The 15814-nt window shown below is 52.2% G+C and overlaps 1 protein-coding gene across 1 annotated transcript in view; it reads left to right on the forward strand.

Annotated features, from left to right (window-relative positions):
• Window positions 1–14383, forward strand: part of GLP1R (glucagon like peptide 1 receptor) — a 40336-nt gene extending 25953 nt beyond the window's left edge. The window contains exons 8-13 of the mRNA XM_030796219.1: window positions 3787–3847; window positions 4414–4483; window positions 4569–4657; window positions 5021–5159; window positions 6151–6192; window positions 11348–14383. Of these exons, the coding sequence (XP_030652079.1) occupies window positions 3787–3847; window positions 4414–4483; window positions 4569–4657; window positions 5021–5159; window positions 6151–6192; window positions 11348–11515 (569 nt within the window). The 3' untranslated portion in view covers window positions 11516–14383. The remainder of the gene's footprint in view (window positions 1–3786; window positions 3848–4413; window positions 4484–4568; window positions 4658–5020; window positions 5160–6150; window positions 6193–11347) is intronic.
• Window positions 14384–15814: the final 1431 nt, after the last annotated feature.

Below are 15814 nucleotides of genomic sequence, written 5' to 3' on the forward strand. Positions count from 1 at the left end.
TCCCCCGCCCTGCTTGCCACTCCTTCATTCACTCCTCCTTCCTTCATGCACCCACCTCACGCTGTGCTGACCACGGTGACCATGGCTGCCCCTGCCACCGACCCCCCAGGGACTTTCCAGCTCAGTCACATCCAGACTCCTCTTCCCTGACGCTGGTCCTGCCCCTGAGCCTTTGCAAGGCTGTTCTCCATGCAGGAATGTTCGGGGAGCGTCCTTCCCACACCAGGGTGTCCGCTGCCTCTTCAGGAAGCCGCCTCAGGCCACCAGCCCTTGTGGTTCTGTGCTTTCCGCCCTCTCAAGCTCTCCATCCCCTGTCCCTGCACTTCATTTATTTTTACTGGTGTTCCTCAGCCATTTTGCTCTATACAGCCCCCCACCCCCCAGGAGAAGAGTAGCCTGAGAGATTTTAATGTGACCAATGTCTTGAGGGCACCAAGGCCCAGAGCTGGCAGGGCCTTACAGGCAGAGCAGGCCCTGGCACCCAGGCCTCCTGACTCCCAGGCTCCAGGCCTGCGGCCATCGTGCCCTGTTCTCTTGTCTGGGCTGCACCCCTTCAGTCCCCTGCAGCACCCCTGAGCAGGCTCAGGCCTCTGCACAGGTGGGCAGGTAGGCCTGGCTCCTGCTCACAGATCCCTGCTCCTCACCTTCCTCCTCCTCTCCCAGGACCCAGTCCCTTCCTTGGCCTTTTCTCCCCGAGGCTTCTTCCTCCTGCTAGAGCAGGTGGAGAGCCCTGAAGCTCACTAGGGGTGGGGGAGGAGGGAGGCCATGGAAGGCAGCTCAGGGAAGGCTGTCTTCAGGGTGGGGGACGGTGTCTGTCCATTCTAGGAAATAGCATCAGCGCTGTTAGTGCCTGTCACCATGGTGACCCGAGGGCAGGAACAATCAAGGGACGTGTGTGATGTGTGCAGAGGAGTGGGGGTGGCTGGAGTTTGGTGGGGACACACTGCCCTAGAGGTCTGTGAGTGGGAGATGGGGGAGGGAGTGCCAAGTCCTTTTCCTACCACCTCACACCCTAGCTCAGGGCTCGGGGTCTGTGGGAGCACAAGGGCAAGACCCGGAGGACACCCTGCTCTAATCAGAACACTTTTTCTTGAGGAATTGGGGTGGCGGAGATGGAGAGAGATTCACAGGTTGCTAGGAGCTCGGATGTGATGCCAGGAGGCCTTGCCCAAGCTGGGATACTTGGGAAACAACTTTTAGCTTCGTGTGCAAGTGGAAGAATTAAAATTAGGACTCTGACACAGTTGGAGAGGTCCCCCAAAGGGCATGGCAGCTTCTGCTGCAGTCCCGAGGCAGCTGGGGGCCTGTAGAAACCCACACGGAGGCTGGGCAAGAGGGAGGCAGGTGATGGATGAGGGAATCATTACTTCCCGCAGCCAGTTCTGTGTGTCTTAATTTGAGCTTTTTTCTCCAACCTGTCTTGCTCGTTTTCTAAATGGGAGAAAGATGAAGCCAGCAGAGAGTGCGTAATGTTTGCATGAGGCAGGGCTTTCGTGGCTGTGTTTTTTGAAAAGTCCTTGTTAAGGAAATGCTGACGATGAGTGAAACTTGCCAGGTCTGGCTGATAACATGGGTGAGTGCCCTGATCCTGGAAGGAGGTCTCAGAGAGAAGAGACAGCAGGGGGCGAGGGATGCCCAGAAGGAAGCTTCTGTATGTGTATGTGGTTCAGGAAATTGGCATGCTCTTGCCTAGAGAATTTTCCTTCCCTCATTGGTGTATTGATTCACGCATCATTCATTCCATTCTCACTGGGCATCTTCTACGTGGCAGGGCCCGTGCCATGTGCTGGGGCCTTTGGAGATCATCCCATTCCTTGTCCAGTCTCATAAAGGCATTACTAAAGCACCGTAGATGCCGAGAGGTCTGATTTGTGTAGAAATAAATGGGCCAGGAGAGAGAGAGCTGATGAAGAATGCTGGTCAGCTGGGGGCTCCTTTGCTTCCTCCATCTCTCCCTGCATCATCAGGCACAGTAGATCTGGGCACACGACCTGCTTAGTAGCTGCTGTTGAGTGGACAGTGATGTGCTAAAGATATAGACAATGGTGACAGGAAAGGCTATGAAGTGGTTCTGTCCTGGAAATGTGCTCCTGGCAGAGATTCCCCAAAGCCACACGTGCACACTCATGGTCCACCCACCACACCTTCACACACACATGTCTACATGCCTTAATATGCACACGCTTACCTATCTCAGACACATCTCCAACATTGAGGGAGGGGCCAACGGAGACAAGCATGGAGACAGCCAGTGCAGAAGCCCATTGAGGGCGTTGGGAGTGGGCATGGAATTGCAGCCCTGAATTTGAGCCCCACCTGTGCCCTTCTGAGTCCCTGATCCATCTCCTCATCTGTCATGTGAGGAAGGACAATCCAATTTTAAATCAACCAACACAGATCCTGAGTTCTCAGGGTGATCTGGGCATTGAGGCTCTGAAGGTGAGTGAGGCCCAGGCTCTACCTTCAAGGAACTGGGAACCAGTTGTATTAATTCTCTATTGCTGCAGAACAATTAACCGTGAAACTTAGCTACTTAAAACACCTAACTATTGTTATCTCACAGTTCCTGTGGCCTGGAATCTCGGTTCAACTTAGCTGGGTACCTTGTGGCTCAGGATCTCACAGAGAAAACTCTTTAGGCAAGAGCATGTGGATTTCCTGAACCACATACACATATAGAAACTTCCTTCTTGGGCATCCCCCGCCCCCTGCTGTCCCTTCTCTCTGAGACCTCCTTCTAGGATCAGGGCACTCGCAGAGAAGCAGCCAGCTGTCACCAGGGTTGCTGTCATCTCAAGGCTTAACTGGGGATGGAGAATCTACTTCCAAGCTCATTCACGAGGCGGTTGGCAGGAAGCCTCAGTTGCTGGCCAGAGGCTGGAGGCCTCCATTTCTTGCTGCAGAGACCTCTATCCAGGCCTTCCGAGTTCTCTCAGCACGTGGCAACTGGTTTCCCCCAGAGCAAGTGGTCAGAGAAAGAGAGAGAGCATGCAAAACAAGCCACGGTGTCTTTTATAACAATCAGAAGTGACATGCCATCACTTCGGCCAGATGTCGTGGGTCACATGAAACAATACTGATACAAGGTGGACTAACTACCCAAGGGTATGAGCACAGGAGGTGGGGATCCCTCGGGGCCATCTTAGAGGCTGTCTACCACACAAGTCAAGTCTCAGCCGAGTGGAAAGTAATATCGTTGTAGCTGTTGTTACTGTAGGCCACTGGGGACAGTTAGTTGGTCAGCTGGCATCAACGACTGGGCTCCTGTCTCCATTCCAGAATTCTGCCGAGCCCTCTTGCAGGTGCACAGGGGTAGGGAACAGATGACTGAAAGGACATCCAGTGCCTTTAGGAGCTGACTGAGATCGGCAATGTGGGCTGAAGCAAGAGAGAAAAAGGGCATCAGAGGGTTCGCCTGCTCCTCGCCTCATCCAGCATGCTGTCCCCACCGCATGGCCCAGTCCTGCTGCTGCTTGTGTGCCTGTGGCCTGGTGACTCAGCCGGGACTCTCAGGGCAAGTCCCGACAGTGTGCCTGGCACATAGGAGGTGGGGGACTGATGACTGATGAGGACCTCTCTGTAAGGAAGAGTCTGGGAGTCCACATGGGGCTCCTGCTGCCTCTGTTCTCCCAGGTGCCCAGAAAAAAACTAGAAAACATAGTTTGAGGCCAGGCAAGGAGAGGGGCTGGAAGTGTGAGGGGCCTGGGGCAGGGAGAGGCCTCGGCGTGTGGACTGTGGCTCTGGCCTGCCAGCCCCTCTCCCCTTCTGTCTTTCCCTCTCTCTTAGGTGTTCCCCTGCTGTTTGTTGTCCCCTGGGGCATTGTCAAGTACCTCTATGAGGATGAGGGGTGAGTGTCCTGCTCCGAGGGGGCGGGTGTCCCCAGGTCCCCATCCTCAAGGTCCATGGGATTCCTTGGTACCTGGGGCGCCCATCTGTTGGGAGGATAAAGTAGGGGACCAGGAGCTTAGAAAGTTAATTTAGTTCTCTGATCTCCCCTCCCTGCCCCTGTGCCTGCCCCTGTCCCAGGATTGTTTGATGACTAACGGAACTGGGTCTATGGGGTACCTGGTGCCCTCCTGCAGGTTTTTCTGTAATATCTGCAAGTGAAATGTTTGTGTCATTTTGTATATGATGCTGGGTACACACGTGGCTGTGTTGGTAGGTCCATGAAAGCTTGTTTGGGGGCCGTGTGCATCTCTGCATGACTGTGTATTTGGACTGTGCGTGTGTATTGTGTGGCTGTGCACTGGCAGGGCTCTGTGGGTCCATGGGACTGGTTGTTGGGTGGCTCCTGGGAGCTGTGTGTGTGGCACTCAACATGGCCGTGTGCATCGGCGGCCCCTGTGCCTGCACCTGAGTTGAGGATCCTGTGAGTCCTGCTGGATGCATGCGTGCATCTCTCTCTCTCCCCAGCTGCTGGACCAGGAACTCCAACATGAACTACTGGCTCATTATCCGGCTGCCCATTCTCTTTGCCATTGGGGTGAGTGATGGTGTCAGGGATGGGAGTGGCAGCTATGATAGGGCTGGGTTGGTGCCCCCTGCCAATCCCCGGTCCCACCCCACAGGTGAACTTCCTCATCTTTGTTCGGGTCATCTGCATTGTGGTATCCAAACTGAAGGCCAATCTCATGTGCAAGACAGACATCAAATGCAGGTGATGTAACTGAGCTGGCTTTACTGAGGACCCTCAGCAAGTGCCCCTTTCCTTCCAGCAGAGAGAGAGAGAGAGATCCTGGGATGCTTAGCTTAGAGCCCTACACTACCCTCTTCTTCCACCCAGGCCTGGCCTGGGACCCCAAACCCTTGCTTTTGCCCTGTCTCTGGGCAGCCCCTGGACTTCCTGGGGTCTTGACCTCTATTCTTTCCCTCCAGGCAGCCTGTCCCAGGGTATTTGGGGTGGGAGAACATCCATGACCCAGATATCAGGACTTGGTAGGAAGTGGGGAGGGTAGAGAAAGGGAAGAAGAGTCCATGGGAGAGGTCTGGAATGACTCGAGATCTCCGCCCTGCCCCTCAGACTTGCCAAGTCCACGCTGACACTCATCCCCCTGCTGGGGACTCATGAGGTCATCTTTGCCTTTGTGATGGACGAGCATGCCCGGGGGGCCCTGCGCTTCATCAAGCTGTTCACAGAGCTCTCCTTCACCTCCTTCCAGGTGACTTCATGCTTGGGGACACTTGCTTGTAAAGTCCTAGAGTGGGGGTGGGACAGACACCAGCCTGCATCATGCAGATGGAAAAGGTGGGAAGACTGAGACCTGGAGGAGTGATCCCTGCCCAAAGTCACCTAGTTGGAGCAGAGCCAGAACTAGTATCCCCAGGTGTCCCAATACCCGGGCCAGTCTTCTCTGTAAGCACATGGGACAAGAAGCCTTCCTGGATGTAGCTCTGGGTACCAACCTGGCATTGCAGCTGCCATCTACTTGGTGGTGAGCACCCTGCCAGATGCTTTACATGCATTGCGCATTCACTCCTCACAGAACCCAGGAGATGTGCAGGGTTAGCCTTGCTTTACAGAGGAGCCTCAGAGGTGTTAAAACCAGAGTTACGGTGTCACAGTTTCAAAGAGAAGAACTGATCCTCTCCACTAGCATTAGATGATGCTAAGGGGGTGCAAAAATACAAAAAACCTGGTCCCTGCCCCTCAAGAGTGTCATGACATGCCTGCACACATGTGGGCTCATGTGTGTGTATTTACATACATGTGCAGACATCCAGAACACAATTCTGGAGCCCTGGGTCTTCTGCGTGAACAGATGGGACTGGGGTGGGGAATATTCTCCATGATCAGAGTCATTGTACTTCACTGGATCAGGCCTCCTCAAGGAGAGGTTGGATGTAGGATCTCTACAGCTTCTGGGCAGCTTCTGAGCAGGGTCTCCTGGACCCCAAGGCACATGCCTGGGAGACCCATGGGGAGAGGCTAGCTGGGGCCTGTAGCCAGGCCTAGTCAGAGAGGTGCAACTCTGGTGTTCCTTCAGAAAGGAAATGAGAGGGAAGCCACTACCCCATTCCTGGATCTGCCTGGGCCGCTGGATTTGGGGAGGAGGTTGTTGAGGATGGAGTCCCAAAGTGCTTCTGACCAGGGCCAGTCTGCAGGGCACCTCCTTCCTGCTTCCTCCCTCCTGATGTGACTCTTATTTCCAGGGGCTGATGGTGGCCATCTTATACTGCTTTGTCAACAATGAGGTAAGCTCTGAGGATGGACAGTGGGGACCCTGGTGGGTGGGTACCATCAACCAGTCTGGAGTAGCACGATGGGGACTTCCATCGATCTTGTCAACTGAAACCCCCTACCCACCCCACTGAGGCACTAGGGTTGAGAAGCCATCTTGTCCACAGATTTGGTTTTCTGTGCATGGTCTCTCTCACATGAACACACACACACACACACACACACGTACATGTACAGGCATACCCTAATGGCATGTGACCCTAGGGAAGACCCAGACTTATGTTAAGGGGATCCTGAATGACCCTCTTTGCTTGGTGGTGGTGACTGTCACTTACAAAGTGATTCAATACACACATACCCAAGCCACATGCTTGGGGCTTTAATAATCACTATCTCATTTAATTATGAGCCCCCACATCCCTCAAAAAAAACCCTGCTAAAATTCTTATTTCATATTCCCATTTTTTATATATACATGAGAACACTGAAGATCAGAAAGAGTCAGGAACCTGCCCTAGGTTTGGAAATAGTGGCACACATCGCTTCTTAACCTTTTGGCTAAGAGGAAGTGTGGGAGTAGTGGCATGGCAGAGCCAGGATTCAAATTAATTCTGCATTAAAGCAGAAAGTATCCCATTCTTCATACATACAGGCAAGAGCCCTGGCTCACTGTGGGGAAGGGGGTGGCTTTCTGGTGCTAGGACGGGAGAAGGGGGTTCTTGCTGGCCCCACACCCTCTCCTGCAAATGCCTGCAGGACAGCAGGCCTCCCTCCCATCCCTGAAATGGTCAGCTCCTGGGAGGAGGGCATGGCTGTGTTCATGGGCACCTGGAAAAGGCCCCTTCCACCAAGGTACTCAGCTTTGGAATCCCAGAGCTCAGGGATCTTGGAGTCAGTGCATTAATAGACTTGTCTTTTACTATGGGTGTGGGGGATGCAGAAAGGACAGTGGGTGGGGACCTGGGTGTTTCAAGGAGCTATGAGATGGCTCAAAGAAGCAATGTGATGCAGCAGAAAAGATGCAAGGATGCAGGCTTTGGCATCTTATTTGGTCTGATCTGGGCCCCATCACTTAACGAGCTGTGCGACTTTGCGTAAGTTACATGCCCACTCTGAAACTTAGTTTGCTCATTTACAAAGTGGGGGTAATCCTGTGAGGATTAAGAAAGTCTGAAAAGGGTGAGAAAGGCGAACAGAGAACAAGTCCCTCCTTCAAGGTGGGATGCTGAAGGCCCATCCTAGCTCCTCACAGATGCTGCTTAGCACGAAGAAACACACAGCATTATCTCCAGATGCTCAGTAAGCAATCGCTATTAGATATCAGTATTCAGCGATTCCCAGAGACAGAGGCCTAAGGAATTTCAGAGGATGCCGTGCAGAGAAAATGAGGCTGGGTGAAAGGGAAGGGAGTGGAATGTTCCCCTGTCCCTGAGGCCTCCCCCTGCCTCTGCTGAACTGGCTACCTGTGGGAAGCGTGGCCCTCAGATCTCTAAATGGGAGGGAAACCACGGTTTCGTAAGTGCTTACTGTATATAAGGTGTTTAAAGTGTCTCATTACATCCAATGCTGTGCAGCAGATGGTATCCCCAATTCACAGCTAAGAATGTTAAGGCTCAGCAAAATGAAATGAGTAGCCCTAATTCAATAGATAGAAGGTGGTAGAGCTAGTGGGCTGTGGCGGGGGCGAGATCCCACTTAATGCCTCAGGGCAGCAGGTGCTGGGGAGGTGAAGGCAGCACCAGGCAAAGAGTGGCCATAAATGGGATTCTGGCTGCTCCTGGGGCAGGTCTCAGAGGACCCAGCAGGCTCAGTTTGGAGGGTAGGGCAGGGAACAGGCTCTTGACCCACAGGAGGCAGCCCTGGTCCTCCTCCACTGCCATATCCTCAAAATGAATTTCTTTAAAACTGATGCAAACGAGGAAGTGCAAAAACCTAAGCTCTGTGGGTGGCCTTCCCTCCAGGAATGCTGTCAGCCAGCTGGGTGATGTGCTACCCGGCCCTGAGCTCTACTGCTTTCCATTCCAGCCCAGTGGTGATGGGGGCAAGACAGGGTGGCATGTGTCCTGTGCAGGGATGAGGAGCAGAGGCCTGTGGGGAGAGACTGAGGCTCCCTGCTGCCATGCTGTCATCTCAGCCCCCTACGTCCCCGTTTCTCACTTGTCTATCCTCTGACACACTCACTGCAGCCCTACTAGCAGACACGTGTGCTTGGCTTCCCCGCCACCATTGTGAAGAGTCTCCTCTGACCCCTGGCCCCGCTGCCTCTCCAGATTCCATCCTTCCAAGTCCAGTCATCTCATCACCTCCCTCCTCATGCACCACCTATGGCTGGCCCACCTTTGTAAGGGGATAGTACTTCTTTGCCCTTGGAAAAGAACTTGATCCTGAATCACCAGAGTTGCGCCTCTCTGACCAGGCCTGGCTACAGAGCCCAGCTAGCATCTCCCCATTGATCTTCCAGGCTTGTGCCATGGGGTCCAGGAGACGAACCTGTCTCCCTTCAGAGCACCACCCAGTTCCTTTAAACCCACCCTGAGACTCCTCATGCCCTGGCTGCTCCAGGCACAAGGACAGATACATCATTGTCACTGGGCCACAAAAGACACATGTGGCTCTGGGGCTGAGGCCTCTGTCCACAAGAGCTGTTCTGCAGACCCAGGGTTGCCATGGCAATGCCAGGTACTTGTGACCTGAGGAGAAAAGATGGCTTGAATATTGGTTCTGTGTGGCTGCCAAGGCCTGCACCAGCTGCTGGTGGGCGGGAGTGGGGACAGAGAGGGGGAGGCCCGAAGGTGGTTTTGCTGCAGCTTGTGCCTGAGAGCCACAGTGAGGTGACTCAGAGCCCTGAGTGCTGGTCCCACCCCTGCCACTGCCAAGCTGTGTGATCTGGGGCAAGACATTTTGCCTCCCTTGCCTCTGTCTCCCCAGCTGTAAATGAAGGTGAATGAGCTTCCCAGTTCACCCCAAATCCTGAGGCTGGCATGATGCCTGCTGGAAAGGGAGGTCAGGAGGGGTGTGCTGCACTGCAGAGGTCGAGGGCAGGGATTAAAATCCGATGGTGGAGGAGGAAGTGTGGTGGCCCAAGTACCAGCCCAGGTGCTCAGGATCTGTGGTGTTGTCTTTGTGAGTTCATTTTCATAGCTGAGGAACAGAAGGAACCTGATGTGAGATGCTCATCTATTTATGTGTTCATTTATTTGGCTCATTTAAAACACATGTATTGAGCACCTGCTGTATGCTGGGCACTGTGCTAGGTTCAAGGATGCTGAGATGAAGAAGATGTGGTCCCAGCCCTCGAGGTGCTCCCAGGTGAGGGGGGAGGAGATGGACCAGGGACAAGCAGGACCGCAAGAGCCAAGCAGGCAGGAGGCCAGGGGTTAGGAGCCGGGCATTGGAATCAGGCCAGATCTAGGTTCAAATCCTGGCTGAGCGACCTGAGGAAATAAACACTCTGCACCTCAGTTTCCTCATCTTTAAATGTGGAGCTACTTTGCAGGGTTGATGTGGAAGTTAACTAAGATAATCAATGGAAGATTCTGTGCATACAGTAAGTGCCCAATAAATATGGTGATTTTCAAGGACAATTGTGATTACAGGGGTCACAGCAGAGGTTCAGGAAAAGTGCCAAGGGAGATGGGGGCAGAAGGAGACACCGTGTGTCAGCACCCTGAGAAGTCCCATAGGTGTCCCTGAAACCTCTTTGGTCTCTGGTTTCCCGGAGGTGTGCCTCAGTTTACCATCTTTTCCCCCCTCTCCAGTGGAAGGGCTATGAAACAAGCCTGGCCTCCTGGCAGCTGCACAAGTGGGGGCCACCACTGGACTCAGGGCCCCCATCCCAGCTGTCAGCCTGCGCTCCCTTCACAAAGACTCAGCCGGGCAGGGAGCTGGCATACAACAGGGTGGCTGTAGGTGGTGTCTGCTCAGCCTCCTTCCCTCCCCCACTCAAGCTTGGGTTCATGACGCTGCATGGGACACTGGCGTCATCCTGGCAGGCAGCCTCTGGGCCATCTCAACTCTACTCAGTGCAGAAAATGTTCTTTTAAGGGATGGCATGCAGCCATACCAGGAGTCTTGCTGGGCATAGCTGGATGGATGACAAAGAAGGGGGAGAGGAGGGTTGTTTGCACAAGGGCTGGTGGGGAGATTGGCCCCTTATCCACAGCTGCTGGCATCTGGCTGTCTTGCTGACTTGGCCTAAAGGGAAGGGCGCAGACCCCAGACACCCCGGTGTAGGAAGGGTGGGGACTTCAGAGAAGCTCTGGAAGGCAAATTTATGGGAACATCACCCGGAAGAGCAGTCCAGACCCCCCCAGGACTAGCTTGGCAGGTTGCAGCTAGGCCTCTCCAGGGACCAGAATCACTCTCCACCACAGGGAGCCACAGCATTGCCACAGACCCTCAAGGGATGGGGGCTCCACAGTGTTACTTGGATTTGTCTCTTTCTGCCCCAACAATCTGGCCCCCAAGCATCAGCCCTCCTGAGAGACTTTTCCTGATGCGGAGGCCAGAGCCCAGCACAACAGGGATCCTGGCTGACTGAGCTCCCCTGGGCTGCACCCCCATGGTCACTGCAGAGTCTCTCTGGATGGCATCAATTGAGAAGCCCTCATTGGCTGCCCCTTCCTCCCTGCTATTGCTCATCTCAGCTGCATTCTTTCCTTCCCTCCCTCCTCCCCTGTGAGGTGCTGGGGCCTGGAGAGAAGCCCTCAGGGAGTTTAGAAGGGTCTGCTGTGGACACCAGGAAGGCTGGGGGTTGCCGTCCCCCTTCTCAATCATCCAAGCTGAAACTGGGATGTGCGCTGTAAAGACGGAGTCTCTCTTCTCTCTCCCATCTCCTGTCTCCTTGCGTTTCACCCTCCCTCTCATTCTCTTCCGTTAAATAATACTGTGATGGATTGTAAAAGGTACTTAGCTGAATCACAGAGTTTAGAGATGGAAAAGACCAATTAGGTCATCAAGCTGATCTCTCTCCCGAGGAGATGCAGAAAATAGGAGACAACAATAAACAATTTTATTGGGATATTAATTTAGGCGCCCGAAGGCCTTGACTTGTGTCTCTTAATATAATGCAGTGGATTTCTTCCCTTCCCCACTAATGTAATAGTGGGGCCATTTTGTGAGCCTTTGGTTTGCATGATGGCTTTCGTTTCCCTCCTTTTCCCATGGAAGGTCCAGCTGGAATTTCGGAAGAGCTGGGAGCGCTGGCGGCTTGAGCACTTGCACATCCAGAGGGACAGCAGCATGAAGCCCCTCAAGTGTCCCACCAGCAGCCTGAGCAGCGGGGCCACGGCGGGCAGCAGCGTGTACACAGCCACTTGCCAGGCCTCCTGCAGCTGAGACTCCAGCACCTGCCCTCCCTGGGGTCCTTGCTGCAGGCCGGGTGGCCAATCCAGGTGGGAGAGACACTCCCAGGGACAGGGGAAGGAAGGGACACACACATACACATACATCCTGCTTTCCCTCCCCAAACCCATCAGACAGGTAAATGGGCAGTCCCTCCTGGGACCACGGACACATTTTCTCCTAGGAGAAGCAGCCTCCTAATTTGATCACAGTGGCGAGAGGAGAGGAAAAACGATCGCTGTGAAAATGAGGAGGATTTCTTCTCGTGAAGCCACAGGCCCTTGGGGTTCCCCCAGACAGAGCCGCAAATCAACCCCAGACTCAGACTCAAGGTTAATGGCTTATTAGTGAAACTGGGGCTTGCAAGAGGAGGTGGTTCTGAAAGTGGCTCTTCTAACCTCAGCCAAACCCAGAGCGGGAGCGACGGGAGCCTCCTCTGCTTGCGTCACTTGGGGTCACCACCCTCCCCTGTCTTCTCTCAAAGTGAAGCTGTTTGTGTGTCTGGGTTGCTTATTTCCCTCGTCTTGCCCCCTCATCTCACTGCCCAGTTTCTTTTTGAGGGGCTTTGTTTGGGCCACTGCCAGCGGCCGTTTCTGGAAATGGCTGTAGGTGGTGTTGAGAATGAGCATTGAGACGGTGCCCACTTTTCCTCCAGGTATTTGAGTTGTTTTGGTGCCTGCCTCTGCCATACCCAGAGAATCAGGGCAGGCTTGCCACCGGAGAGCCCAGTCCTGGGGTATGAGCTCCCAAGTCTGTTTTAAAGACGCTCAAGAATCCTCTGAGTTTCATCTAGGGACACGTTAGGAATGTCCAGACTGTGGGTGTAGATTACCTGCCACTTCCAGGAGCCCAGAGGGCCAAGAGAGGCATTGCCTCCACCTCTCCTCGGAAATACTTTATCTGTGGCCACACTCTGTCTCTTGAGAATTTGGATACACTCTCTAGCTTTAGGGGATGTGACCATGAAGAGACTCTCTTAGGGAAACCAATAGTCCCCATTATCACCATGGAGGCTCCCCCTGCCTTTGAACTTCCCCCACTTGGGAGCTTGTATATACTTCATTCACTTTTCTTTATTGCTGTGAAGAGTCTGTGTGCACAATGGGCAATTCTGACTTCTTCCATCTAGTGGAAATGAGCGAAATCATGGTTGTAGTGATGTTGTTTGGGAGAGTGCAGTAGTAATTGATTTGACCCACTCACACTTGGAGCTAATTAAGGTTTGCCCTGCCTGCAGCCTCCCCCACAAATAATGAACAGCAGAAAGGCTGGACGGGGACACCTGTCAATCCTGCCCCCAGCCATGGTGAGGAAGCCCCAAGCCATGGTGACACACAGCAGCACTGCAGATACCCAGACAGATGGCCATCCTGGAGAGGCTGGCAAGGAGATTGTGGCTGCGAAGGAAGTTTCTGGAGCAAGAGAGAGCTCGCTCTTGGGAGTCAGGACCTCCGGGGAGAGCAGAGGGTTCCGACGGTTTCCTTTATGAGTCAGTCTCTCCCTCCCTTTTAAATGGTGGGAACCCTCCCCAAAACCTTACCCCAGACACATTTTCCTGTGCCCCTCAGAGAGGCATGTGATGTGCAAGGAAAATAATAGGATATAAAACACATCAGGCAGAAAATTTCTTATACTTCAGCTTCAGTGAATTGTTGTCTATGTTAATAGGAAAGTTGAACCTCGGGCTAAAGAAAGGAATTGTGTGGATGGCTGCCTTGACTGAGACGATACGGGCAGCGGGGCATTCCTGCTTCCCCAGAACAAGGGCAGGCTTCCCAGTGGCACCCCTTATTTGCTGTCTCTTCGTGAGGGTGGGCACTAGTGGGTTGATGTGGGAAACAGTTCTGGTGCAAGTGTTTTAAGTTTTAGATAAACTGAGGATTTTGAGAATCATTATTACGTTACATAGCAACAAAGAAACAGATTGATATAATCTGTGTGAAATAAATTGCTGAGGAGAGGGATTGTAGGGAAGAAATTGCTTAGTTAGGCACCTGGGAAGCTCAAATCATTTAGTTTAAACTGTAAGTAGAGTTGCCTTCCCAACTGGAACTGGTGATTCCTGATTTCAGAAGGCTCGTCAGACCCCCACACCCAAGACTTTTAACGCAGAGGAACTTTTTCCTTCACGAATACATACAAGATACCCAACTGAAGAAATCTTTTCTTTGCTCCAACCCCTGCTCCCCCCGCCCCCTGAAGCTATTAATAGTCATTCAAATGGCACGGCACTCTTTCCAAGCTTTCCTAAGCTAAATATGGCCCCAACAGGTCTGGGAACTATCGAATGCAATGTACTCTGAAATTCCACCAGCTGTTTACATGCCTGATGCCTAATGCCATATGCCTGGAGCTTGCTGAGAACTCTCTCGGCTGCCTCTGTCCTGGGGTACTATTGCTGACCAGCAGGGTGTAGGCGCTGCTTTTGTTTGAGCTTTGTAGCCGCAAGGTCTGATGGCTGTTGTGAACAGCAGCTGACTTCAGCACTCTGGCCAGCTTCCTCAAACTTGTTAGGGGCTTGCATTTTGTCAACTTTTCTTTGCCATTTCAGTCTTTCAAGCAGCCGAATCACAGAACGGCAACAAACCACCTACATTGCAAAGTTCCTTCGCTTTAAAATGAGTTTCTGGATTGCAGGGATGATTTTTGATTGTCTTAGTGTGCCTCATGCTGCAGACCACATCGTTGGAGCTCTGGGAGACTCCGAGCAGAGAAAGACCTTGGTGATCCACCCTGGCCCGATCTACAGGATTCAGGAATGAGGCTTGCAGAGGTGGCTTGCCCAAGGTCACAGCACTAGAGGGTGGTTGAGCTGGGCCAGGACCCAGACAAGCGCTTGTCTCTCAGTCTAGTGAGGCCTCTGGGAAGGATAGGTGAAAACTATAAATAGCTGTTTCAGATACTCTAAGTAAAAGTCAGTGGTGTTATCTGGAATTTCTACTGAAGAAGAAATACAGCAGCAAAGGTAGACTCATCAGATGGTGAAAGTGTCATCCCCTTTGAAATTTATACTGGTGAGAGGAGGGGAAGGATGTGCTTTCCTATTTTTACACTTCATTCATCCTTGTCTTAAACTTAAGAAATGAAATGCATCAAGGGACACATATGCATAGAAACAGCACGTGAGCCATTTTGGATGGCAATTCCAGCACTCTTTTAACGGATTGGCTAATTTTTTCTCTGATGCCTCTGTGTTTGAAAAGTTGTATTGACAGTCACACAGAGTGTACTAAAATAATCTAAAAGGTCTTGAACCTCACCTTTACCTCTTTAGAACTCTCTGAATTTGGAGATAGCTAGCAAATGGCAACTGTAGCCTAGCAAAGATGGCACAGCACCACAAAGGGCAAATGGAGTCAACTTCCATCCATGCTCTGAAGGTCTTGGCCACTCTCATCAGGGTTGGCTGTGTTCTATCCAGCAGCTCACAGTCAGGAGACCTCCCCTCCTCAGTCCCTCCCATTTCTTTCTTCCGCAAGGAAAGAACATTGTGGGTGGGCGTGTGTGTGTATGTGTGTGCATGTGTGTGTGCATGTTTATTCTGTGCATAGCAGCATAAAGTTAGGAGATGATGACTCCAGAATCATCACACCCGCTGTGCAGGTCATAGGACCGCACACCCGAGGCTGGGAGTCTAAGTGGTAGATGCTTCCTCTCCATGCGCAGACAGGGCTCCCATTATTTGCTAATGCCTGCGACGTGCTCAGGGAAGGCAAAATCTATTCCAAAGGTTTATTTTCCCTCTGTTGAATTGATTCTAATCTACAGTGCTGACCCTGCTTTTGGCTCCTATGAGGCAAACTATAAAAATTCTCAAATAAAAGACAGAGGCTTACTCTGCAAATACACCTGTGTGAATGACGTGCTAAACATTCAGCGGAAACCAAATTAGGATCGACTCTAACATTTTTCCCTCTTTTGTGGCTGGAATGAGTTCCCCTGGGAAAGAAAATAGCCCAAGTGAGAAACTTATGCCAACTACATTACCATGCCCCTACACTGTTACCTGCTGGCCCAAATCAGTTCTCTGGGTCTGCAGAGGGCTGAGACAGGAAGCATTATTAAGCAGTATAATTTCAAACACTTTACTTAGTGCCACAGTGTGTCTGCAGTATCTATAACTACTTCTGCTCTGTCAAGGAATACAGACTGGCAGGAAGCAGATAAGCGTAATTGTTTTCCAATAACTCCCCAAGCCTCTTGGAATATATATATATATATATATATATATATATATATATATATGTATCTGAATCTCTCAGAGGAGAGAGTTTTCTCTCTTCTTTGGCCATT

The sequence above is a fragment of the Nomascus leucogenys genome, chromosome 17 (assembly GCF_006542625.1).
Source record: "Nomascus leucogenys isolate Asia chromosome 17, Asia_NLE_v1, whole genome shotgun sequence".
Classification (NCBI taxonomy): domain Eukaryota; kingdom Metazoa; phylum Chordata; class Mammalia; order Primates; family Hylobatidae; genus Nomascus; species Nomascus leucogenys.